This window comes from Grammomys surdaster, unplaced genomic scaffold (genome assembly GCF_004785775.1).
Source record: "Grammomys surdaster isolate TR1022 unplaced genomic scaffold, NIH_TR_1.0 187, whole genome shotgun sequence".
In the NCBI taxonomy this organism is placed as follows: domain Eukaryota; kingdom Metazoa; phylum Chordata; class Mammalia; order Rodentia; family Muridae; genus Grammomys; species Grammomys surdaster.
Window position 1 is genome coordinate 4,644,069 of NW_021604632.1, and position 26,142 is coordinate 4,670,210.

At 46.8% G+C, this 26,142-nt stretch overlaps 1 protein-coding gene across 1 annotated transcript; it reads left to right on the forward strand.

The window, feature by feature from the left end:
- The first annotated feature begins 8,750 nt into the window (after positions 1–8,750).
- On the forward strand, positions 8,751–19,993 carry Clec18c (C-type lectin domain family 18 member C). The gene is made up of 13 exons (XM_028768758.1): positions 8,751–8,822; positions 9,102–9,336; positions 9,910–10,001; positions 11,901–12,143; positions 14,039–14,136; positions 14,586–14,707; positions 14,886–14,993; positions 16,241–16,333; positions 16,894–17,000; positions 17,641–17,770; positions 18,067–18,163; positions 18,978–19,069; positions 19,565–19,993. The coding sequence occupies exons 2-13, from the start codon at positions 9,171–9,173 to the stop codon at positions 19,600–19,602; spliced, it is 1,386 nt and encodes a 461-aa protein (XP_028624591.1). The 5' UTR covers positions 8,751–8,822; positions 9,102–9,170; the 3' UTR covers positions 19,603–19,993.
- Positions 19,994–26,142: the final 6,149 nt, after the last annotated feature.

Sequence of the window (26,142 nt, forward strand, 5' to 3'; positions counted from 1 at the left end):
AAAGAAAGAAAGAAAGAAAGAAAGAAAGAAAGAAAGAAAGAAAGAAAGAAAGAAAAGACACTGACCTATCAAAAATATTTGGGGATAGGTTTTTTAAATTTGGTAATTTTTTTTGGGCGGGGCGGTTCAAGACAGGGTTTCACTGTGTAGCCCTGGCCGTCCTGGAACTCACTCTGTAGACCAGGCTGACCTCGAACTCAGAAATCCACCTGCCTCTGCCTCCCAAGTGCTAAATTTGGTAATCTTGTAGGGACCCGAAGGTTTTGGGTTGTTTTTTTTTTTTTTATTGTAGGTGGTGGTAGTTTTGTTTTTTTCTGAGCCATCTACCTACTTACCATTTCCAGACATACAAACTTTGAAGAAACCTAGTTATCTACAGGAAAGACTGAATGAAATGTGGTGGTGTGTTATATATGTCTCACATGCAGTAAGTGCTTCTCCCTCCCCTAACAGTTACTGACTCTAAATCTATCCCAGTAGTGATGGCACATGCCTTTAATCCCAGCACTTGGGAAGCAGAGGGAGGTGAATCTTGGTGAGTCTGAGGCCAGCCTGGTCTACAGAGGGAGTTCCAGGACACCCAGGGGTACATAAAGAAACACTGTCTCAAAAAATAAAAGATAAAAAAATGTTAAATCTAAAAGCTCTTTGTGTTATCCATGGTAAGATTTAGTTTTTGTAATCTCTTACTGAGTGCATTCAAAACTAGTGAAGTGGTTTTGTTTATGTTTTTTTTGTTTTTGTTTGTTTGTTTGTTTGTTTGCTGGTACATGGAGTTGATCCTAGGTCCTCACACATAAAGCCCACTCTCACTGAGCGACAACTCCAGCTATATTTTTATAGTTTAGCCTTCTCTCTTTTTTCCCATGAATCATCAGGGGTGTTCCTTGTTTGGGTCCTGACTTCTTTATGCTGAAAATCCCTCGAAGAATCAATTATTTGGCAATGAAAAATGTATCTTGGGAGATTTGAATGCAGTTAACATTTTGTCCTTTAAAAAGACTTGGCATCCTTGATAATCTGTCAAATACAGATATTGAGAGAGTAGGAAGATATTTTTAGCACTTGTTTCTAAAGATCCAGGCCAGGATGTTCTCTGAATAGCCAGAACTGGAATCAGGGCACCTTTCCATGGGTTGGTTCTAGTGCCTTGCATTCAGGAGTGTCAGGTGGCTGCAAATAGTAAAACCAAGAAAGAAGGAAAGTTTATTTTGGACTGCAGGCCCCCTCAGCCCTATATGCAGTCCTTCCTTCCTCAGAACAGATGAAGTTGAAAGCTATGCAGCTTATTTCATGAAATAAGTTTTCTAGTTTACACTTAACTCTCCAGTCAAATCGTGGTATGTATCAGACACCACTGTAACTTCTTTGTACTTCTGAGTGGTGTTTGCCCTCAGACCACTTCTGTCCCTGTGTACAGTTAGCATGTGGTATTGAGAACATTCCACATTCTTGGGTAGATGGAATAAAGAACCTAGCTTTCCAAGCTGGATGTAGTGGCTCATGACTTTGATCTCAGCATTCAAGAGACAGAGGCAAGCAGATCTCTTTGAGATAGAGGCCAGCCTGGTCTACATAGTAAGTTCCAGGATAGCCAGAGCTCTATAGCGAGACCCTGTCTTGAAAACAACAAAATAGTGGCTAGCTGACTGCACACACAGACTGACTAAGCATTTCCACCATCTCTGAATACGGCATTAGCATTGTATATTACTACCAGCTTTCTGGTCTTCATTTAAGATTTTTTTTCCTATTATTAGATGTATAAATGCATAAATGAATATTTCACATCTTTTGTCATATTTACTTCAAAATGTCCTATATATTATCCAGTTCGCAATGATACCTGTAGCCATCCAGCAGCCATGGGAAACTGGGTTTACCTGAAAGGGGGGCTGGAAATGAAAAAAAAAGGTAGGTGGGCGAGAGAAGAATGAAGCCAAGACAAAGTTCTGATCAAGGCTCAAAGTTTAATGTTCAGTTCTGCATTTATAAAGGGAAAAATTACGAAACCCATCCCCCTGCTTCAGCTAGAGTATGTTGTAGAGCAAGGTCAGCACAGGCAACCAAAACAGCTAAATTCCCATGGAAACCTACAACTACAGCCAAGGCAGATGTGTCGATCCAGGTTGATAAGACCTGTCGCAGCAAATGTTCAAGGTCTGCTTAGCCTGCTCAAGGCTGGGAAGGGCGTGCTAGGAAGGCCACAGATACCCTGTCCATAAAAACATTTGCACCTTGATACTAAAGCGTAAGGTTTGGAAACCAAAGTAAAAAAGATACACACTTGTGTCTGACTCTCCATGCAGTGTTGATCTGGCTGTGGAGAGAGCGTCTTCCTTCTTCCTTCTGCAGCTAGCGTTGCTGCCAATACACTTTATTCCAGTTTACCCTTGACTTACAGGAAGGGCAGATGAGACTCAGCCCCGTGTATATGTTCACCCATGTTCTTGTTGATGCTGTTGAATGAAAGGTGTGTGTATTTTTTGCCAGACTCAAAGAAGAGTCTTGTCAGAAAGAGGTAGTTGGCATACATTAGCTACCAGTAGCTTCCAAGTGTGATCTACAGGGCACCGTGGCAGCACCTGCTGGGTGCTATGTATCTGTTGCCTAGAATCTGTGTCCAGCTGACCGATGGCCTCCAGATGACCATCATCTCGACATCTGTGGCTTCATGGCTTCATGGATTTTCCCCTCCCATCTCTCTCCAGGGGCTCATGTAGCCCAGGCTGGCATTGAACTCTTGATCTACTTTTTGAGTGCTGGGATCACAAGCATGAGCCACCATGCCCAACACTCCTAGTAATTTTTTTAATAAGGGTACCTACCAGTCCTATTGGATTAGGGCACACCTAAGGGCCTCAATTAACCTCAAATACCTTTTTAAAGACTACTTCTCCAGCCGGGCTGTGGTGGCACATGCCTTTAATCCTAGCACTCAGGAAGCAGAGGCCAGCGTGGCCTATACAGCAAGTTCTAGGACAGCCAGAGCTAAAACAAAGAACCCTGTCTCAAAATACAAAACAAAAACAAACAAAACAAGCACACACTTCTCCAAATATTGGCACTCTGGATAATCTAGGACCGTGCAAGGTGATACTAGGGTCTGAGGTTAGATCTAATCCAGTTCTCTGTCTTGGAGCTGCCTGGAGGAATGTCCTCTTGACACCTTTCCTTCTGTGCTGCAGAAACTTCTGAACTTAGAATCTTTTTTTCCCTTGTTTTTCTAGGCAGGGTTTCTCTGTGTAGCCCTGGCTGTCCTGTCCTGGAATTCACTCTGTAGACCAGGGTGGCCTCGAACTCAGAAATCCGCCTGCCTCTGTCTCCCGAGTGCTGGGATTAAAGGCATGTGCCACCACCGCCCAACTTCTCCCTACTTTTTTTATATCACTATATAGCCCTGGCTGACGTAAAACTCCCTAAGTAGACCAGGCTGGCCTTCAAATCAAATTGATCCACCTGCTCCTGCCTCCCAAGTGCTGGGATTAAAGAGACGTGCACCATCACCCCTAGATGTTGCATGAAGGTTTCCAGAGACACAAACATCTAATTACCCTGGTTAGGACTATACACGACACACCAAAGTAACACTGTCACCAAAGTCCAACTTGGCAAAGAAATGAACTTGTATGGCTTACGTGCAGAGCATGGTTGAGAGGTTACTTACAGGAACTTAAATGACCCCCAGAAGTCTCAGTGCAGCACAGATGACTCCCCCATATCAGCATACATAGCATTATCCTTTAGTTCTACCGTCAGTAGAACCCAGCACCTCCTGAGTCCGTGAGGCCACGTGCAGCCGGTCAGAATTACCTACAGCTGACAAGATTGTGCGGGAAGGAGCAGCTGGAATCTCAGGGGAGGACATTTTAAAGTTTATTAAAAGGTCATTTGCCAGTCTAAACTGATTTAACTGTAGTTGGCCACCAGACCAGATGGGACTTGGTTCTGCCTATGTCCTCACACTGACCACTGGGTGGCGCTGGGGCCTGTGGATTGAACTGACCTGGCCAATGACTTAGAAACCCAAATCAGACTGATAAAATCCCTATGAGGGCTGATAACTCAGAGTGACTGCTATGGTAGAGAAGGATGGGGATGAGGGATCCTTGAAAAAGGGAACTGTAGGCCGGGCAGTGGTGGCGCACGCCTTTAGTCCCAGCATTTGGGAGGCAGAGGCAGGCGGATTTCTGAGTTCGAGGCCAGCTTGATCTACAGAATGAGTTCCAGGACAGGACAGCCAGGGCTACACAGAGAAACCCTATCTGGAAAAAAAAAAGGGAACTGGGAACTGTAATCCCAGCAACAAAGTAGGCTGCTGCAGGACTAAAATTTGCTTTGTTGTTATTGTTTTGTGTTTTTCTTTGTTCTTGTTGTTCTTGATAAAGCCATAATGATAAGGTCTCTTGTAGCCCAAGCTGGCTTCTAATGTGCCTCATGGTGGAGAATGATCTGGAATTCTTCATCCACCTCTAGAGTATTGAGATTACAGGCATGTGCCACCACATCACCTTTCTGTGGTGCTGGGGACTGAACCTAGGGGTTCATGCATGCTTGACAAATGCTGTAACAACTGAGCTACATTCTAAGCCCATGGATTGCAAGGCCAGTCTGGGAAATTCAGTGAGACTGTCTCTAAAGGGTGAAAAACAACAAAAGCAGCAAAAACCTAACAAACAAATATACAACAACCCAACAGCAAAACGTGGATGGGAAGACTGGAGATATAGCTCAGTGGTGGGGTTTCCCTAGCCAACACGAGGCCTTAGGTTCAATTCATTGTTAAAAAGCAAAACAATGCCGAGCTCTATGTGGTTACTTACACCTGTAAGCCAAGGACTTGGGAGGACAAGGGGATTGCAGTAAGTTTGAGGTGACTCTGGGCTACATATTAAATACCAAGCCAGCCATGACTAAATAGTGAGACCCTGGTATGCATGAGTACGAATGTACACACACACACACACACACACACACACACACACACGGAGAGCTGTTGTGCAAGCATGAGAACCCAGGTTCAAATCCTCAGAACCTACATAAAGCTAGACATGGAAGCATATCACTGTAATCTCAGCACTGGTGGAGACAGCTAGCTAGCCTGACATACACAGCATTAAAAACAAAAGAACCTGCCAGTGGTGGCACACGCCTTTAATCCCAGCACTTGGGAGGCAGAGGCAGGCAGATTTCTGAGTTCGAGGCCAGCCTGGTCTACAGAGTGAGTTCCAGGACAGCCAGGGCTACACAGAGAAACCCTGTCTTGAAAAACTAAATAATAGGGCTGGAGAGATGGCTCAGCAGTTAAGAGCACTGACTGCTCTTCCAGAGGTCCTGAGTTCAAATCCCAGCAGCCACATGGTGGCTCACAACCACCCATAATGAGATTGGATGCCCTCTTCTGGTGTATCTGAAGACAGCTACAGTGTACTCATATATAATAAATAAATAAATAAATCTTTTAAAAAAAGAAAGAAAAACCAAATAATAATAATAAACAAATAAATAAATAATAAAAGAACCTATTTTGAACAAGCTGGAAAACAAGGATTGGCACAGGAAGTTGTTTTCTGACTTCCATACACATACATGTCATAGCATTCTTTTTTTGTTGTTTTTTTTTTTGTTTTTTCTTTTTTTTTTTTCAAGACAGGGTTTCTCTGTATAGCCCTGGCTGTCCTGGAACTCTGTAGACCAGGCTGGCCTCGAACTCAGAAATCCACCTGCCTCTGCCTCCCAAGTGCTGGGATTAAAGGTGTGCGCCACCACCGCCCGGCCATGCCGTAGCATTCAAATGCCCACATTCACACAAAAGACTACACACAAAAATAAAATAAAGGATGGAGTTGGGGGATAGGGGTAGGGGTGGCACATAACTTTAATCCCAGCACTCAGGAGACAGAGGCAGGTGGATCTCTGAGTTCCAGACCAACCTGGTCTACAAAGTGAGTTCCAAGAGTGCAAGGGCTACACAGAAACACTGTCTCAAAACAACAACAACAACAACAAAGGCTGGAGAGATAGCTTCATGGTTAAGAACACTGGCTGCTCTCCAGAGGGTTGTATTCCCAGCACTCACATGGTGCCTCATAACCTTCTATAACTCTAGCTCCTGGGTATCTGATGCCCACTTCTGGCCTCTTTAGACACTAGGCACACATGTGGCACACAGACATACATGCAGATGAACATCCATTCACATACAACAAATTTGAAAAAAAATTAAACTAATGAAATGAAAATAGGCCAGATGTGTGGCTCATGCCTCTAATCCTAGCACTAGGGATGCAGAGGAAAGCAAATCTTCAAGTCCAGCCTGTTCTACATAGTAAGTTCCAGGCTAGCTGGGGCTAGATAGTAAGAACCTGTCCCAAAAGAAATTAAAGATAGAAATGAGGATGTACCATTTTCCTGAGTACATGATTTCTTATGTGTCTCCTACTATAGCCATGTCTGGGATGAACGTAACTTTGGACTTGATCTTACCTGGACCTGAGCACAGATGCTGCCTTCCCCTTGTGTGTTCTTGTGCCAGGAAACGTTCATAACTCCATAAAAAGACCACCATGGAGCCAAATCTGATGCAAAAGGATTAGGGTCTCTCTATTCAAGCTCCAGCTTGGGCTCCCTCCCAACCCTGACATAGCAAGAAGGTGGGGCCCTGAGCCTAGTTTTAGGCAAGCATTTATAGCGACAAGAAAGGGGACTCTAACCTGGTACACATCTGACTGGGAGGCCATTATGGCCTTTAACATAATTGGCTAGTGCTGGGAGCCAAACTACAAACTTCTGCTTTCCTCCTGATTGGTGGTTGTTAGGAAGTGACGTGGCAGGGGCAGGTTTGTAACCTGGGGATGCAGATTTGTTGGAGAATAACCTGTATACTGATGCTAGATGCAGGTTTTGTTGGGGGTGGGTAACCTGGAAACTGGTGTTAGACACAGGTCTTGTCAGGGGTTAGCCTGGAAACTGGTGCTAGGTACCAGCCTGTTAGTTAACTTGAGTTCAACCTTAAGTTAGGTTCTCTAAGATGGAGTCTGAACCCAAAAGATTTGGTCTCTCAGTGTGGTCTTAGGTGTCGGGATTAGCTGGAGAGTTCTTTAAAACTAAAAGCCTTTAGTCTCGCCACTGTTGGACCAGTTGACGTTTGTAAACGCTCCATTTGTTTGTTAGGGCGGCCATAACAAGATACCACACATTGTTATTAAGCTTAAATATAAATGCTACTTTCTCCTAGTTCTGATCATTTAAAGGTCAAAACCAAATTACAGACATAGTTGGTTTTTCTGAGGCTCTCACTCCTCAGCTTGCAGACAGCCATGTTTTCCCTCAGTAACTGTGTTCTAATCCTTTCTTCTGAACGGGAAGAGAAGATTTACTTTTACTTAACCATAACTAACCCTGTAAAGATCTTAAATAAGTCATGTTCTAAAATACAAGTTAGAAATTTCAGCTATTGGGGACGATAAGAATCAATCATGACAAGGACACTGGGATTTCATCGACAATCTATCTATATCTATATCTATCTATCTATCTATCTATCTATCTATCTATTCATCCATCCATCTATTTTAGGTAAGGTCTTATTATATATCCCAGGCTAGCTTCAAATCTGTGTTAATCCTCTATCCTTCTAGAATGCTGGGATCAGAAACATGAGCTACCATACCCGCCTGAGGAATTTTATTTCTAGTCCTAAGTTTGTTGAAGTTTTTTTGGTTTTTATTTCTGCTTTTTGAAACAGAGTCTCTCGGCATAGCCCAGGCTATCCTGAAACTCACATCACTGTAGTCCAGGCTGGCCTCAAATTCACAGAGATCTCTCTTCCTCTAAAGGACACTACCATCCAGACACCTATACTCATATATATACTTAATAGCAATAATTTCTTTTACAAATGAAAATGCAGCTATTACCAATCATGGATAGGACCTGCTATGGTGAGCTAAGCCATCTCTTGAAGCAGAAGATCCTGAGGCTCTGGGTATTGTTCAACACTGTACACCTTGCTGCCTGGCCTTGTCCCCACCACCTGAAATCCATGACATTCATATTCCATCAGTGTTTCTCCAGAAGTCCATGCAGCCCACCTGTACCCTAGCAGAATCTCCAAGGAGGTGACATCTGAGAGTGTGCTGACTCTCTAGGGTCAGGGACCACACCAACTTCAGAAGGACAAAGTATTAGCTTGTAAGGCCGTCCTTTAGAATGGCTGATGTAACTTTTGTGGGCATTTGACTATGGTCTACATGTCAGCCTTTGATTTGGCTGTGCTAGAAATTCAGTGATTCTGGTGGGATTACGTAGGCTTCAGCTAGGCCCTAAGTACCAAGGTAATTTGCTGCCTTCCTGCTCCACTGCTTCAGTTTGTCTAGAGGCAGGCTTGTTCACAGCAGGACTCGAGTCAGTCAAGGGCATCCATCACATGCCCTCCTCTCTGTCTGCTTTGCCCCAGTCTTAGCCCAAAGTCACATGGGTAAGCATGATGGGCCCGGAGGCTGACCTCATCCCCTCGCACTGCCCAGACATATAAAGCACACCTTTCTCCCTGAAGGTTCGGCCTCAGCTTGCTCCTCTATGATCCCGCCAGTGACATCTGTCTGGTGAATAGTTACTTCCTGCTTTATGTTTAATTTATGACTTGGGGTTTGGGATGAGCTTCCCAAGAAAGGAGAGAACTCCCCTGGGGTCTTGCCCAGTTCCTGCCCGCTTTACTGGCCCACTGCCAAAGTCCCAGCCTCCTCCCTATGACTGGGGCTGGGGAGTAGAAGCTGTCCGTGGGCTTGGAGGACACTGTCCCTGCCAGGGTACAGCCATCAGTGGCTAATCCCACAGCCCTGGAATGTCTGTAGGTCAATCAGCAGGGTCTTTGGGGGCTCCCCGAGGGTGCTAATAATCCTACAATGATTAGCAGGGACCACAGGGTCAGTGCACACTGCCCTGCTTTCTGTGGAGCAGGCTGGCCAGACAGAGGCTGGAGTAAGGAAGCGTTTAGAAGGAAGGTTCTATGTCTCTTTTGAAGCCAGTGTACCACAGAGGGGAGGCTGTTTGGACACAGTGATGATTCACTAGCCTCCTCCTTTTGTCTGGCAGATTAGCCTGACTCCCTGAGACTTGTGAATAGCTTCAGGAAGCCTCAGAGTCTAGCTGGACGGCTGAGAGAAGCCATGTCTGCTGCACCAGGCAGGCCAATGATTCAGCCGGAGCCCTCCCTGGGGTCAGGAAGCCAGAGCCGATGGCTTGGTCTCTTGCTTCTGCTCCTGTCTCTCTTTGGGATCACCCGGACAGAGGTGCAGCCACCCCAGCTGCCAAAACAAGCTCCCACTCTGCAAGGTAAGGGATACCTGGGCAGAGACAGAAGTAGAGGTGTTGTTATGAGCCTGAGAAAGGGTATCAAGGGATTTCTAGGAGTCAGGTACCCAGGACTGAGCCCTGCGTTATGCTGATGTGATCTGATGGGGGAACCTATTGGGAGGATGGTGGGGAGGATGGAAGGATACTGGGAAGGAAGAAGAATGAAGAAGATGGGTCCAGGGTTGAGGTTTAAGGAAAGATACTGGTTAGAGTCTGTGGCTAAGACCTCAGAAGAAACACATGTGTAGAAAGGCCTGCTTCTAAACTAGGCTGGGTCTCTCAGTCCTCCAAACACCTCCCCCACCTCCTGTCATCTTCCCACCCCCAAGCCAGTCACTCGCGCCATTGTTCTATACTTGGTCCGTCCTCACCCATCTTCTGTCTTTCTCCTGGCCTCCCTCCATCTCCGTAATGGAAGTTATCCCCTACACAGCTACCACTGCCCCTCCTCATCTCAGATCTGTGTCCTTGGGGCGGGGTCACCCTCACCTGGCTATGGCGATGTCCCAGGAACCGCTGGTCATCGGCCTAACCTTCTCTCCTGGCCTCCAGCCCTGAGCAGGAAAGAGAGTTTCTTAATCCTCACAGCGCACAACCGCCTGCGCAGCCAGGTCCACCCTCCAGCAGCCAACATGCAGAGAATGGTGAGTAGACCCAACTGCTCTGGGTCAAGAGGACTGCCAGAGGGGCTGAGCTCCAGAGTGAGCTCAGGAGGCGTTGCCAGTACCAGAGGCCCTTTCACCTGGGGCACCGTGGTCTTGGTTGCCGGGGAGCTACGTGCCTTCTTCCTTAGGGGGAAAGCCATTTGTATAAGAGGTCAGGGCCCTCAGCAACTCGCAGCTGCATTGAAGACAAATCTGCCTTTCCTCGCATCCTGTCGCCACGGAGTTCAACAGATATGGATGGAGCCAGGGTCTCCCCGTTATCCCCCTGCCCGAAAAAGGAGCTACACAAAGGAACCCAGCAGAAAGGGAGAGATGGAGAACAGAGAGAGAGAAAAACCCCGCTGGGCTTTGGGGGGGACTGGTTTGTGACCAGGATTTATCTAGCAAGTACTGGAAGACCCCTCACAAGTTCCTCACTCATTCACTTACTCGCAGTTTACAATCTCCATGATGGAGGCTGCTGCAGCAGGGTTGGTTGAAGCTGGTCATCCTGGAGGCTTAGACATGCTGCCTTCATAGTCTGGGAGGTCCCTGCCCCCCATAGCTGCAGCCCATGTGAACAGGCCTGGGAACAAGGGTGGGATGGGTAAGGGAGGGCAAGGTTCTCCATGGCTGCCTCCCATAAAGTCTTCATAGGTGGACAGCCACAGTGGGTGGTGACCTGGAGAGCTCTGGAGTCAGTTTCCCAGGAGGTGGGGGAGGGTCTGCTTCTCTCCTCTGCTCTCTCTGTCTCCCAGTGCCCAGGGTCCTGAACAGCCAGGATTTCCCAAGCTGTAATACCTAGCAGAATCCTGCAGCCTGGGGGGAGATGCTATGATTAGCTGCCTGATAGTTTGTTCCTTTCCTGGGTCGCTTAAATGGGCCTGGAAAAATCACATTTGGCCAGACAGGAGCAGAAGAGTTGTTCTGACTGTGCCTAGGACCAGCTCTGTTAAAGGAAAACACAACCAAGCCACCCTGCAAGTCTAGGCACTGTCTAGGCTCAGATTATTAGAGGTGGAACATGATATCAGAAGTCCATCCCTTGCCTGCTATTTCCTAGGCAAGGCCAAAGGTATTTATTGCAAGACTCAAGATAGGAGCACAGTTTTCTTTTCCGGACATGTCTTAGGCAACTCCAGAGCTCCTGTCTGAATGAAACTCTGTGGTTCTGGACAGTGAGGAAAAATGCTCTGATCATTAGGCAGGAGAGCATGACCCTTTGCTCCGTGTGACCTGACACCCCACGGACACACAGAAACAGTAGAGAGTTGGATGGCTCAATGCCCATTTGCTTCTGTGCTATCCAAAGGCCAGTTGTAGTGGTTAGTTTTGATCTTGCCAACCAGAATCATCTGGAAAAGGAATTTCACTGAACAATAGCCTAGATTAGGTTGGACTGCGGACATCTGTAGCAGACAGTCTTAATTACGCTAGCTGATGTAGGAAGACACAGTTTAAAAATGGGTGGTAAAGACGGAGCTAGTAGTGCATGCCTTTAATCCCAACACTTGGGAGGCAAAGGCAGACAGATCTCTGTGAGTTGTAGGCCAGCCAGGTGTCCATATTGAGTTACAAGACAGCCAGGGCTGCATAGAGAGACCCTGTCCCCAAAATACCAAGAAAAAAACCGGGTGGCACCATTCTGGGTTTGAGCCCTGGACCGGAGAACCAGGGAAAAGTGAATTAAGTACAAGCACGCATGCCTTCATTCTCTCTATGCTCCTGACTGTGGGTGTGACTAGCAGCTTCAAGTTCCTGCTATGCTGATGTCCCTGCAATGCTGACCTGAAATTGTGAGCCAAATCCGTCCTTTCTCCCCTGGGTTGCTTTTGTCTCATAGCAACTGGCTGGGAAGCAAATATATCACCTGAGGATATCTGTTTTTGCCACTTCCAGGACTGGAGCGAGAGCCTGGCTCAGCTAGCTCAAGCCAGGGCAGCCCTTTGTGGCACCTCAGCCACCCCAAACCTGGCGTCTACCCCACAGCACACCCCACATGTGGGCTGGAATGTGCAGCTATTGCCCGTGGGCTCAGCATCCTTTGTTGATGTGGTCAACCTCTGGTTTGCTGAAGGGCTGCAGTACAGACATGGGGACGCTGAGTGTGCCCCCAATGCCACCTGTGCCCACTACACACAGGTGAGTATATTTCAGATAAGGTTAGGCTAGGGCATGGTCTCCCCAGTCATCTTACAAGAGGCTATACTTTATCCTTAAAAGGACACTGTCTAGATTTAGATGTTACACACCAGGGGTCTGTGCCTCCTATTCTCCCGATGTTCCTTCCCGGATGAACCTCTTTCTCAACTTCAGCAGTATCATTCTTAAGAAAGTTCCCTTCTGCCAGGCAGTGGTGGTGCACACCTTTAATCCCAGCACTTGGGAGGCAGAGGCAGGTGGATTTCTGAGTTTGAGGCCAGCCTGGTCTACAGAGTGAGTTCCAGGACAGCCAGGGCTACACAGAGAAACCCTATCTTAAAAAAAAAAAAAGTTCCCTTCTTTTTCTCCTCCATTCAACAACTCTGAATACTTGTTGAGTGTTTTTTACATACCTGACACTGTGTAGTGGCCAAGCACAACACTGAATAACACAAACAAAATTCTCAATATGTTTTAATACCTTTAGTATAAATATAATGTTAGTGAAGTTGACCCATGATGTGAGAAAGACTCTTTGTCTCATTTCCTGTTTTCTGGAATCATTTATGATATTTGTTATAATCTTTCCCTAAAATTATTGAGTCTTGTTCCACTCTGTATTTGTGTGTTTCCTATGTGTGTCTGTGTAAATAGACTACTTTTAAATTTATTTTATGTGCATTGGTGTTTTGCCTGCGTGTTTATCTGTGTGAGGGTGTCAGATATTGGAGTTACAGACAATTGTGAGCTGCCATGCGGTTGCTGGGAATTGAACCAGGGTCCTCTGGAAGAGCAGTCAGTGCTCTTAACCACTGAGCCATCTCTCCAGCCCCAATTCTGTGCATGTGTAATGCTAGTGATTCAAACTAGAGTCTTGCATATGTTAGGAAAATACTTTACCACTGAACTATAACTCTAGCTCTAAGATTATAAACTTAACATGTATATTGCATAAAGTAAGACACGGTGCATGCCTGTCATCCAGGCTGAGGATTACCAGCCTATTCAGGAGGTAGAAACTGGAAGATCAGCCGTTCAGTGTCTTCCTTGGGTACATGGAGAGTTTGAGGCCAGCCTAAACAATAACTATCTTCCTTTTAATAACAAAAGAGTATGAGCCAGTGGACTGGGGAATGCAGCTCAACGGTAGAGCACTTGCCTAGTATGTAAATCTCCAGCATAAAAGAATGATGTATACACTGAGCATGGTGGAACATACCCTTGATTCTGACATCTGGGAGGCAGAGACAGGAAGAATTCTATGAGTTTGAAACCAACTCGTTATACATAGTGGTTTCCTGGCCAATGCTGTTGCATCTTGCATAGTGAGACCTTTTCTCTCTCTGTCTCTCTGTCACTCTCTGTCTCTCTGTGAGTACACACACACACACACACACACACATATTGAGAAGAGAAGGCTTGTGGCCATTTTCTTTTTTTTTTTTTCTTTTTTTTTTTTCAAGACAGGGTTTCTCTGTGTAGCCCTGGCTGTTCTGGAACTCACTAGAGACCAGGCTGGCCTCGAACTCAGAAATCCGCCTGCCTCTGCCTCCCAAGTGCTGGGATTAAAGGTGTGTGCCACCACCGCCCGGCTGGCCATCTTCACAATCTTACATAAGGCCCTTGATATCTAAGTCTTTCTTTTGTCACTGTTCTCCTTTCAACACCCAGTAACCCTCAAACTCCGCTACCCCCTCCATTCCAAAAGCTTAAATCAGTTCTAATGGCTGTGTTCAGCATAGCCACTGCTCCCGGGGTCCCAGGCAAGTAAGGAAGCCATCTGTCTGGCTACTTGAAGCCAAACCCTCCCTAAGTGTGCACTGCCTGTGCTGTGATCCCCCAGATTGAAGTAAAAACCCATCTGAAAGGGTTTCTGAGCCTTGTGTTCTCTACAGCTTGTGTGGGCCACCTCCAGCCAGCTGGGTTGTGGGCGGCAGCCATGCATTGTGGACCAGGCAGCGATGGAAGCCTTTGTCTGTGCCTACTCCCCTGGGTAAGCCCCTCACCACAGGCTGGGTGATAGCTGGAAGTGGAGTCGGTAAGAGGACAGGGAGGCTGGGGCTGAAGATGGGAGGGGTGGATGGATGACTTTCAGTTAGGGTGAGCTATGAGCCAAGCCACCCAAAATGCCTTTACCCTTTGGTCTGCGTGGGAGACAAGAGGATGAAAGGAAGAAGATATGGAAGATTCTGGCCATGCAGAAGCAGGATTGGTTCATGAATTCTCCTACCTGGATGTGTTCAGAAAAATCATCTCTTGTTTCCCAACTGACCTATCACATCCTGAATCCCTAACTGGGCCAGAGGTGCTGAGGAGGCCCATGGGGAAGGGATCCAGGAGCCATTCCTGCCCTGCCCTGGGTCCCTCAACGCTGCCCAAAGCTCCTGCTCCTGCCTTGTCCAAGGCCAGGTTCTCTAGACCCTCTGATGCTTGCTCTCACAGAGGCAACTGGGATGTCAACGGAAAGACAATCTCTCCTTATAAGAAAGGCAGCTGGTGTTCTCTCTGCACAGCCAGTGTCTCAGGCTGCTTCAAGGCCTGGGATCATGCAGGGGGGCTCTGTGGTGAGTATCCCTCCGCCTGGAGCAGCAGGTACATGAGGGTTTAGAATTGGTGACCCTGTGGTGGGAACTAGCAGTCTGAAGGGCTATCCTTAAAGCCTTGACCTCCATACCTAAAAAAGTGCCTGCCTGGCCTGCTGGAAGGAGGTCTCTTCTCAGAATTACCTACTATTCTTACCAGAGGTCCCCAGGAACCCGTGTCGCGTGAGCTGCCGAAATCTCGGACATCTCAACATTACCACCTGTCGCTGTCACTGTCCCCCTGGCTACACAGGGAGGTACTGCCAAGGTGAGGACCCAGGGCCCATTCAGGCTGCCCTGCAGGGTAAGCCTGAGGGAGATTTGCCTCAGTGGGTGTACACCTGTCTTGTGGTGTGAACTGGTATAGTGAGCTAGCCGGAGGGCCGGGGTGGCCAGAGACTCAGATGTTCTGAGGGAGTCTGGGGTGCAATTAAAATTATTGACTACTGGGCTTCTGCATTCACTCAATAAAAGCTCACTGAGCCCCAGTTGTGCGCTATACATATGATTTTAAATGTTCAGGGCTATAATCCTAGTACTTGCGAGACTTAGGTAGCAGGGTTGTCATGCGCTCCAGGCCAACGTAGGCTATATAGTGAACTCTAGGTTAGCTCAGGCCATACATAGAGTAACACTCTGACTTTAAAAAAAGGGATAGGGGATTAGATTTGGCCGTTTAAGCTATCTATTGCAACAAAGATAGAATAAGGAAACAGAGGGGGGGGTCTCTCTTGTCCCATGCTCACTTTCCATGACCTTCTGTCTTAGCTAGTATTTTGTTGCTCTATCATGACCATAGCAACTCTTATAAAGGGAAACATTTATTTTATTTATTTATTTATTTATTTATTTATTTATTTATGTTTTTTTCGAGACAGGGTTTCTCTGTGTAGCCCTGGCTGTCCTGGAACTCACTCTGTAGACCAGGCTGGCCTCCAACTCAGAAATCCACCTGCCTCTGCCTCCCAAGTGCTGGGATTAAAGGTGTGCGCCACCACCGCCCGGCCAAGGAAAACATTTAATTGGGGCTGGCTTACAGTTTCAGATGTTCAGTCCATTATCATCATGGCAGGAAGCATGGCAGCCTGCAGGCAGACGTGGTGCTGGAGGAGTTGAGAGTTCTACATCTTGATTCAATGGCAGCTAGGAAAAGACTGTCTGTGTGTCACACTAGGTAGAACTTGAGCAAATATTACCTCAAAGCCCAGCATCCATAGTGACACACTTCTTTCAACAAGGCCATACCTACTCCAGCAAGGCCATACCTCCTAATAGTGCCACGCTCTGGGCCAAGCATATTCAAACCACCACACCTTCCAAACCTCAGTTTGCTTCCTGTACAAGGAGAATCAAACCAAAGCAGCCAAGCATGGCAGTAGCTGGAAGCCCCATTGTGGGCTGTTTCATCATCTCTGTGTCTGAGGAGGTAGTCTTGCTGTAGTTGGCCTGTTAGGGGAGCATGGGGCCCAGGTGGTTTGAGACTGAGTGCTCCACCTGTCTGCTCTGTCCTGGCAGTGCGCTGTAGTGTACAGTGTGTGCACGGCCGATTCCGGAAAGAAGAATGTTCCTGTATCTGTGATGTCGGCTATGGAGGAGCCCAGTGTGCCAGTGAGTTACAACCCGAGGTTGTTCTCAGACCCCTTTTCAGTGGGGTGCTGGGTCTGATTTTATCAGCTCGTAAGAGTCCGTGTGTCAAGTGATTACCCATTCCTTGTTTAGGAAAATCACCCTAATATTCTGGAGTTGACCACAGTGGGGTATTTATACCAGTGAAATTAGCAAATGCTATAAGTTATGGATTTTTTTAAATGACATTTTATTTGTGTGCATGTGCCACAGAGCAGGTGTTGACAGAGGACAATTTGTCGAGGTTAATTCTCTCCTTCCACTATATGGATCCTGGGGATTGAACTCAGAACATCAGGCTTCTGGGCAGCAAGTGCTTTTACCTACCGAGCCATCTCGCCCACCCTGGATTCCCCAGACCCACCCCCTCTTGAGAGATCTCATGCTTGCAAACGTACCAGCACACTATTGACTTTTGTCCACTTCTCGTATGGAGTAGTTAACGAGAGGTTGGGGTACCAGAAGCATAGCTCAGCCCGATGGAGAAGGTAGGAATTCTAAGGTCAGCACACAAACTCAGCTTTTCCTGTTACTCCCGGCAGCCAAGGTGCGCTTTCCTTTTCACACCTGTGACCTGCGGATTGATGGAGACTGCTTCATGGTGTCTCCCGAGGCAGACACCTATTATGGAGCCAAGATGAAATGTCAGGTGAGGGCTGACCCTTCCCTTCCCAGGGTCTCAAACAGGGTGGCAATGGAGTGGCTTTGGACCAAGAGATAGTTCCTTCAACTTCCCCTGGTCTCGCTCTCTTCCTTAGCATAGCACAGGAGTCATAGATTCAAGGCTCATACAAGCCAGGGTCCCACTTAACAGCCAGGAACAAAGCCCCACTCCACTCCTCTCCTAGGAGCTGTCTTGACTGAGCTTTGGCCGGTGACTGGCATGCTGGGATGCCAGGTCAGGATGACTAGAACTCAGGCTTTTCCAAAGTCAGAAACCAATATTTTTGGTCTTTCTTGACTTGCTAACATTGACAATTGATCCGAATCTAGTTAACACACAGGTGATTGAGACAAAAGTCTTCTGAGAGCAGGAACCAGGCGTGGCCTATAAGCTGCCAACTGGGCCATGTGCACACATAGAAGGAAGTCTGTCAGGGAGAGGATGAGGAGGACCTCCAGTCTCAGAAGCAGGAACATGTTGAGGGTGGAGATCAAGACAGCCTAGCCAACACACATATTCGGAATCCTGGCCATGGTGGGGCAACCGAATGTAAAAAAAGGTGTAGAAAGTTCTGGGTCTGAACAACTCTACAGGCTGTCCCATATGACTCGGAGTGGGGTTACAGGGAAAAGGTGGGGTGCTAGCCCAGATTGAGAGCCAGAAAGTGCAAGACATCCTTGCCTTCTACCTGGGCCGCCTGGAGACCACCAACGAGGTGACTGACAGTGACTTTGAAACCAGGAATTTCTGGATCGGTGAGTGCATGGCAGTGGGAGGGTGTGGTTAAGTGGGAGGAATCGGAACCCTACAAGTCTCCAGGAAACATGGACTACGCATGTGCTAACAGATAGCAAGGGTATGGGAAGGGCTTGGGGCATGGGTCAGTAGACTAGACAATCTCCTTCCCTGGGAAGAGGGATGCAGGAAGGGAAGTACCACGGGGTGGGGAGAATTCTGAAAAGAGATGTTTAACAACTGGGAGTTCAAAAGGCATTAGGCAGCAGGCTTCTGGACTCTCAGATAGTAGGCAACCTTGACTACCCTGGTCCAGGGCTCACCTACAAGGCAGCTAAGGACTCCTTCCGCTGGACAACTGGAGAACATTCATCCTTCACCAGTTTTGCCTTTGGGCAGCCTGACAATCAGGGGTGAGTCTGGGATATTTACTCTCCTCTGGGGCCACTTGCCACTTGGGCCTGCCTGGTTGGGCTTCGGATGCCACTGAAAAACCTTCACCCAGCCTATATAGGTCTGGATCTTACCTGGTTTTTGGTGCCAGGGAAGCCTGGACCCAGCTGATGAAGGTAAGGGAGACACAGAAGGCACATTACATAGAAAGGGTACCCAAGAAGTCTCCATCCACCTATCATTGCCATTTTCACATGATATATATTCCCTACTCCCTCACCTGCCTACTGCCTGCATCAATCCATCATTTCTGGTACCCACCCATCTGCATCCTTCATGCGTACCTCTATCAGCTGATCCACCAACTGTCCTGTACAGAGAACATTCTGGTTATGTGACATTTCCCTGGTCTTCAAAGCCCAGGAGTGCCAGAGAGGCACGAAGATCGCCATCTATAGGATCTATATGAGTCTATAGGATCAACAAGGTCTCCACATATTCCCCCCCAGCACACCCTCACTACAGTCAGGCCTGAATGGACTTCCAGCATATATTTTCTTGATGGCAGAAGGGTATGGTCCTGTATATTCCTGCTGTGACCAAGTGCCGGACTGGGGTGGGTGGAGGGTTACAGAGAAGACCTTCCAGCTTCCCTCCGGAGAGCTGCAGTGTATGGGGAACACAGAATGGGCACTAGCTCCCAGCAGCCCTGTCTGCCTGTGATGCACCAGGACCTCACAGATGCAGGTGGCCTTGTGGGATGGAGGGTTTAAGACTCTACTAGATTCCTAATTTCACTTCTCCACCTAAGCACTCTTTATCCTGGCCCCACAGGTTTGGGAACTGTGTGGAAATGCAGGCATCCACTGCCTTCAACTGGAACGACCAACGTTGTAAAACTCGAAACCGTTATATCTGTCAGTTTGGTGAGACCATGCTCTCAGCTCCCTTCCCCTCTTACCTTTCTCCTGATGTGTTAACAGCCTGACCCATGCTGCTAGGATATCCAAGCCATAGATACAGTGTGTGTCTGAATGCAGAGTCAGAGATGGTTTCCTGCTCAGGGCCTTGTATTTGTAACTATCTCAAGCCGAGGGACCGATGACTGCCCAGCTTTGAATACCATGTTCATACAGAGAAACGAGATTGGATCCACATCTTGCTTGGGAGTTTTCCAGGGTTCCTCTCCTTCTATCATGAAAGCTACCACCTGGGGATCTGTTGTCAGATCCCCACTCTGCCTAAATTACCTACAGCCCAATAAGATCTGGGGGAGGTGGCAGAAGTGAAACCTGGACCAACATCAGCTCCCAGCATTCATCTATTAGAATCTGGAGTTTCCCAAGAGATCACAGTCATGATGAGTACAGCAGAGTCCCCACGGAGAGAGGAAGACTCACTTTATTATGCTTCCTTTCCAGCTCAGAAGCACTATTCTCAGTGGGAGCCAGGGTCCTGAGCCTGGCCAAGCAGCTCTTCTGCCAGCCCCTGAATGCACAAATCAGTTTGCTTGACTGCTCACCTGTGGGAAATAAGTGCCTGGCTGGGACTGAATGCCCAACCTCCCAAGAGGTCTCAGACCTTGCACAATGCTGGATGCTGGGTAGGAGAGTAGTGTAGCCCCTGGGAAATAAATAGAGAGTCTTAAAGGAGCCTAGCATGGGAAAAGAAGCGCCAGGATCCTCAGCCTGCTTTTGATGGGAAAGATGGGCTTTCATGGGCTCCTAAAGCAAAGGCCAGAGCCAGTGGTCAGAAGAAGCTGTTCTGCTCCATCCAGACCAAACTCCCTTGAGCAGCTGGAGTTTTCCAGACTCGTGGCTTTATAGAGGATTAAATGATGTTATGAATCAGCTGGTTTTGCAATTCATCAATTTTTTTCTTTTTTTTTTCCTCTGTGTATTTTGTGTCACTTTTGTGTTGTTGTTGCAGTTATTGTTTTGTTTCTTTGTGCTGACCAAGTTCAGGCTGGCCTTAAACGCACCATGTAGCCTGGCCTGGCCTCCAGCTCACAGTAAGCCTCCTTCCTTAGCTTCTCAAATACTGGGATTTCAAGCATATGCTATCATGCCTAGCCAACTGGTGGCTTTGAAAGGCGATTCAGACGCTGGAGAAGATGATCCTGGGAAGATCAGAAAGGGCTGGTGCTTCACTGTCCCTTTCCTATTAGTCCTCCGTCCCTCAGGCTCCCTGGTAACGTAAAGACAAGATTCTCTCTGCTTCAGTGGATCCTCCTCCCCCCCCCCCCCTCCTCCTCCTCTTCTCTTCTTTTCTCCTAGCAGCTTTCAGCATTGTGCCTCAAGCAGTAAGATAGAAACGACCCTGAAAATCTAGGAAATGATGTGTGCATGTGTGTGCGTGTGTGTGTGTGTGTGTGTGTGTGTGTGTGTGTATTCTCCACCTGTGGAGTACTGTCTCACAGCATCTTATCATCAAATAAATCAAATAGCATCTTACAGTTGAAGAAATGCCAGCAGAGAGGTTGAGTAACTTGTCCAAAGTAACACAGCTGAGAAACAAACCTAGTTAGTTGGGCTATCATTTAATTCTTCGATTTTCTTTCACTGATAGAACCTGTTCAATGAAGCTAGGGAGGCTCAGAAGAAAGGCTGCTGTTCCTTCACTCGTAGTGTGGACACACGAGGGGCTAGCCACGTGCCTCTCTGTGTGGAATTTCATCTGGGGACTTTCTTTCTTCCTTTCTTTCTTTTTTTTTTACTTTATTTTTCTTAAACGTGGCAAACTCTTCTAGGCCAAGGTGTTTGTTTTCCCCAGTCTATAAAAGTTCATTATGTATGTGGTCATGGCTGCCAGGACAGGCCTCAAGCATTGCCCACTGTTTCAGATCCCTGCCTGAACGTAGAAGAGTCCTACGTTTTTGCCTTTGCACCGGCCTGTAGTTAGAGTCTTACTGGGGGAAACAAGCAACCTTAAGCTGTTTAAGAGTTAGATACCAAAATAAACTCCCTCTGGGAACCACGTCCTTGCACCCGAGGCCCCGCCCACTACCCTGGCCCCGCCTCATTCGTGTGGGATAGTCCTGCCCACTTCCTGGTTCTCCTATCCCACTTCTACTGGAGTTTGTCACCTGGCCCACGCTCTTCTGCAGGGAATCGGTGGGGAAGTGGCACGTCTGTTGCAGGGTGGGTACTCCGAGGACAGGCGTGTTGGAGACAGTAACTGCCTGCGGAGACTGGAAGGAGGGGAAACCTCGGACGCCAGACTCTCCCACCCCAATCTCTGCTCAATAGACTGGGCTGCCAGAGATGGCAGATGTCCAGCAGAAGCATAGTCACTGCTAGGGTCTCAGGAAGTGTTCAGATATATATCCTACATAGCCATCAGTCCTAGGGAAATATACAGGTTATTCAATAAACATACATTGGCTAATGCATCAGAAAGATTTTGTGCTTTGTAGTAGATTTTCATAGTAAGTTCTGGAAAACTTACAGAACCTCGCTTACCATATGCCTGTCTGTATTTCCATACAGATTTCATCTGGGAACTTTATTTTTCTGTGATGTGGAAAATAGGTCAGGGTTTTTCCTCCCCAGACTATATAGATTCATTATGCCGCCAGGTGTGGTGGCTTACTTCTATAATTCCAGTACTCAGAAGGCTGAGGCTGGAGCAATTCAATTATCTCAAGGCCAACTTGGGCTGCCTAGTAAGTCCAAGGCCAGTGTGGGCTAAAGTGTAAGACTCTGTCTTACAAATAAATAAATAAATTGGGGCATCGATATAACCCAGCCGTCGAAGGTACTTGCTGCTGAGTCTGTTGACCAGGGTTCAGTATCTGGGATTCACATGATGGAACCAAAGAACTGACTCCTCTGACTGGCAGTGCACACATACATTAAATAAATATAAATAACCACAGTGCTTCCTTTCTGTGTTGGGAGAACTGACAAGAAGCAATAGGAACTGGATCTGGTTCTTTCAGAGTTTCTGCGAGTAGCCTGAGTTTAGTGTCTTACACCTGTGAGCTCAGTGTTCAAGAATTTAAGGGAAGGAGAATCTGCATTCTGGACCAGCCTGAACTACATAGTAATCAGGTTGGGGAGGCTTTATTTTGCCTTTCCAGGGATAGCAGGGAGATAACAGCAGCTGAGTGTGGCCCAAACCCAGAGTAGTCAGTTCATGTCCAAGAGCAGAGGAAGAATGGAGAACAGACCATCTGGGCTTCTCGAGAGAAAGATTTGTTTTCCTTGGAAGCAAGCAGATACCTCCTTGGTATACTTTCTGGCTTAAGCTGCTATTCTAAATGTGGTTCTAGAAGGTCCTTTCTAGGTCAGAAGCCTGGTGGTTTTGTAGGTTTGGTTGAAAGCATCTATCTATAAAAACCTGAATGTGCTTATATATTTGCTAATGAATTGTGTCCATATAATGCAGTACTCATATGATACATATATTACAAAGAGGCATAAATAAAGACCCTCAAGAGTAAATATGATGAGGAATGTAAATTTCTTAATTTTTTTTTTTTCCTGATACTGGAGATAAACCCCTCACACATGCTAGGCAAGTACTTTACCACTGAGCTATGTTCCCAAATCACGTATTAATATTTTTGCTTTGCACCTGATGAGACTGTCTTGGGGTGCTTGGGCAATGTTCCATGCCACGTATGGTTCCTGGAGACCATACATAGACGAGCTTTACTAACTAGGGCACCACTAACTGGGGTTCTCCAGGGAGCATCCTTTTACTCTACAGCCATTAGCACAACCATTTGACCTGACTTCAGTATGATCTCTGTACTTTTATGGCAGGAGCCATTAGGTCCTGCAAAGCTTTGCCTTTGCTGGACTATTTGTTCTAAGAGACCACAGGATTAACTGTCTTACCACAGCATGCCATGGACTGCTGGAGTCCCTTCCCTTAATACTAGCTGGATTTTCACTGTCCTCTGGCTACTGATGAGCCTTAGACTGCCCACTATTTCCACTGGGCTTCTTATCACTCCATGTATTCTCTCAGTCCTGAATTTGTATGAATCTTGGTTGTAAGCTACAGAAACTAATTCTGACAAGTCTAAGCAGGAATGAGTTCATGGAGGACATTTGTCAGCCCCCTAGGGCTGTGGAAGAGTAAGAGAATCAGATCTGGAAGAGATCACATGGCAGAGCCATGAGAAACTCGTTGCCTCTGTAGCTGCAACTGACTGAAGTGGGAGAGAGATGCCACCATCTTTGAAAGCTGGGCTCTCAGGTCTGATTGCAAGTCCAAAGTCATGTGCCTTAAAGCCTGGCTTTCAGAAAGGCTGGGAAAGAAAGGTAGAGAGATGTATATTCAACTTTTTCGGGAATGTAGGATCTTAGTTTGGTTCCACGTGGCAAGAAACAGACTCCTACAAGTTGTCCTCTGAGCTCCACACACATGCAGTGGCACAAGTGTGATATATATACACACATGTACAAGATAGATAGATAGATAGATAGATAGATAGATAGATAGATATTTAAAAATTAGAAATGGAGCCAGGCATGGTGGTATACGCCACCCAGAACTCAGAACTCAGGAGACAGAGGCAGGAGGATCTCTGTAGGATGGAGGCCAGTTTGGTCTACATAGTGAGTTCCAGGACAGCCGGGGCTGTTATACAGAGAAACTCTGTATTGAAAAACCATAAATTGATAGATAGATAGATAGATAGATAATAAAATAAACAAAATGAAAAGAGTTTTAAAATAACAAGGTTTGAAAGTTCTCCTAATGGACTCTTGTGTGACTGTTCAGGTTAATGACCACCAAGCCTGCCCTTGCATTTGGGAATACAGAATGGGATCTCATCTGTTTTTGCTATCATTCCACACCAATGGGTCAAAAGAGTCCCAGTTCAGACCCTTAGTTGCCTATACTACTATCAATGTGAATTTAACAAGGGACTGAGTCCCTTGTTGGACAGCTGCCTCCCAGGTCACAGGAGAATCTGGGGCAGGACTGAGACCACAAACGCCCTCCAGATCCCATCTGCACGATGATGAGGGGAACCCAAGGTCCATAGCACCCTCCTCCCAGGCTTGCCCAATCCTCTGCTATAGTTCCTAGTTAATCCACTGAGCTCAGCTGGCCCACACGTTCTAAGGGAGCCATCTTCCCACGGTTCAAGGAAGACACGTGATCCTTCTGTCCACAGTATCAGGAGGCAGTGTAACCATAACAACAACTGAGGGCTCTTTCTCCAGATGGAACTTTGCTCTCTGCTTCCTTGACCCTGTCATATCCACCAGGAGCAGGCTGCAGAACATGGGGCTCCTTGTATGTGCTTTAAACTGTCTCTAGCTGACACTTGACTGGTATGTTTAACTGGCAACCCTAACATGTCTCATAACCCTTCTTTTACCAATGCGTGTTGTGGGGTAGAAGAAAGGTGGCTCGGTGGGTCTGAGTGACTCCTGCAGTTCTGGATTCCTGCAAGCATGATGGCAGGCAGGAGAGTGAACCAGGAAGAGGTGAATATGAAAACTGGGTTCAGCCCAGCTTACTCAGCCTGGCTGGACCAAACTTCTGGATCTGATACCAGGTGGTTTATTGTAAGCATAATTAAAATAGAATTTTAAACATAAACACAATAGAATTTGAAAAAGAAAATTCCCAGGCAATAATAATTCCAGTTTAAGGTGCCCAATAAAGTTTAAGGCACGGCTGCTCAGAAACTCCTTTGTGAGGAGCAGGTATTGGTAGGCCTTTAATCCCAGTATCTGGGAGGCTGAGGCAGGCAGATCTTTGAGTCTGAGGCCTGCCTAGTCTACAGAGTGAGTTCCAGGAAAGCCAAGGCTACACAGAGAAGCCCTGCCTTAAAACAAACAAAAGAAAACAAAACAAATGTAAAAAAATCAAACAAACAAACAAACAAAAAACAAACAAACAAAAACCTCATCTTTGTAAAGGCTTAGGACAGTGGTTCTCAAATTTCCTAATGCTATGACCGTTTAATACAGCTCCTCATGTTGTGGTGACCCTCAACCGTTACATTATTTTGTTGCTACTTCATAACTGTAATTTTGCTGCTTTTATGAATAGTAATGTAAGTATCTAATATGCAGGATATCTGATATGTGACTCCTATGAAAGGGTTGTTTGAACACACACACACACACTGAGAACTGCTGGACTAGGATCTGGTGTGATCTCTGACCAAGATAGCACAGAGGTCAGCAGGCTATAAAGTACAAATGACATCTCCCCTAAGGATGGATTCTATTGACTGAAAGTTAAAGATAAAAGTCTATTTGAGGGAGAGTGTGGGATGATCACTCTGAGGAGATTTGAGTGAGGTCTGGCTTTACCGACAGCAAAGGGTCACCAGGTTGCTGACAACACCCAGTCCCAGCGCTCTGGCTAGAATGCAGCTATTTCATTCCCTAGCTGAGGAGTCAGTCATGCGTTTTTTACATTTGAATCCCAGCATCTACATGAAAACAACAACAACAAAACCAGTTGTGGCCAGTCACCTCCTTATAACCCCAACACTTTGGGGTTGGGGACAGGAAAATTGCTGGCTGCCAATCTAGCTCCGAGTTCCATGAGAAACACTATCTTAAAGGCGTAAGGTGGACATGACGAATGTGAGCCAAATTATTTTGAATTGAAAATTTTTCTCGGTATGGTGGTCAATGCCTGTGCCTTTCTGGTGGTTGACTAACGAAAGAGGGTCATGAATTAGAGGCTGGCATGGTCTTCTAGGTAAGACTGTCTTACATAAACGGGAAGAAAACAAACAGGAACGGACGAACAAAGGAGAGGAAAGGTGAGAGGCCCAGAAGCAGAGTCAGCACAGATCACATTCTCTACAGATTGTACTATGGGGCTTGACTACTCATGGGCAGAAGCAGCCCCAATTCTTAGGTGATTAGAAAAGCCAGTAATGTTTATGAAATAAAATTAAAGTAAATTAGGGCTGGAGAGATGGCTCAGTGGTTAAGAGCACTGACTGCTCTTCCAGAGGTCGTGAGTTCAAATCCCAGCAACCACATGGTGGCTAACAACCATCTGTAAT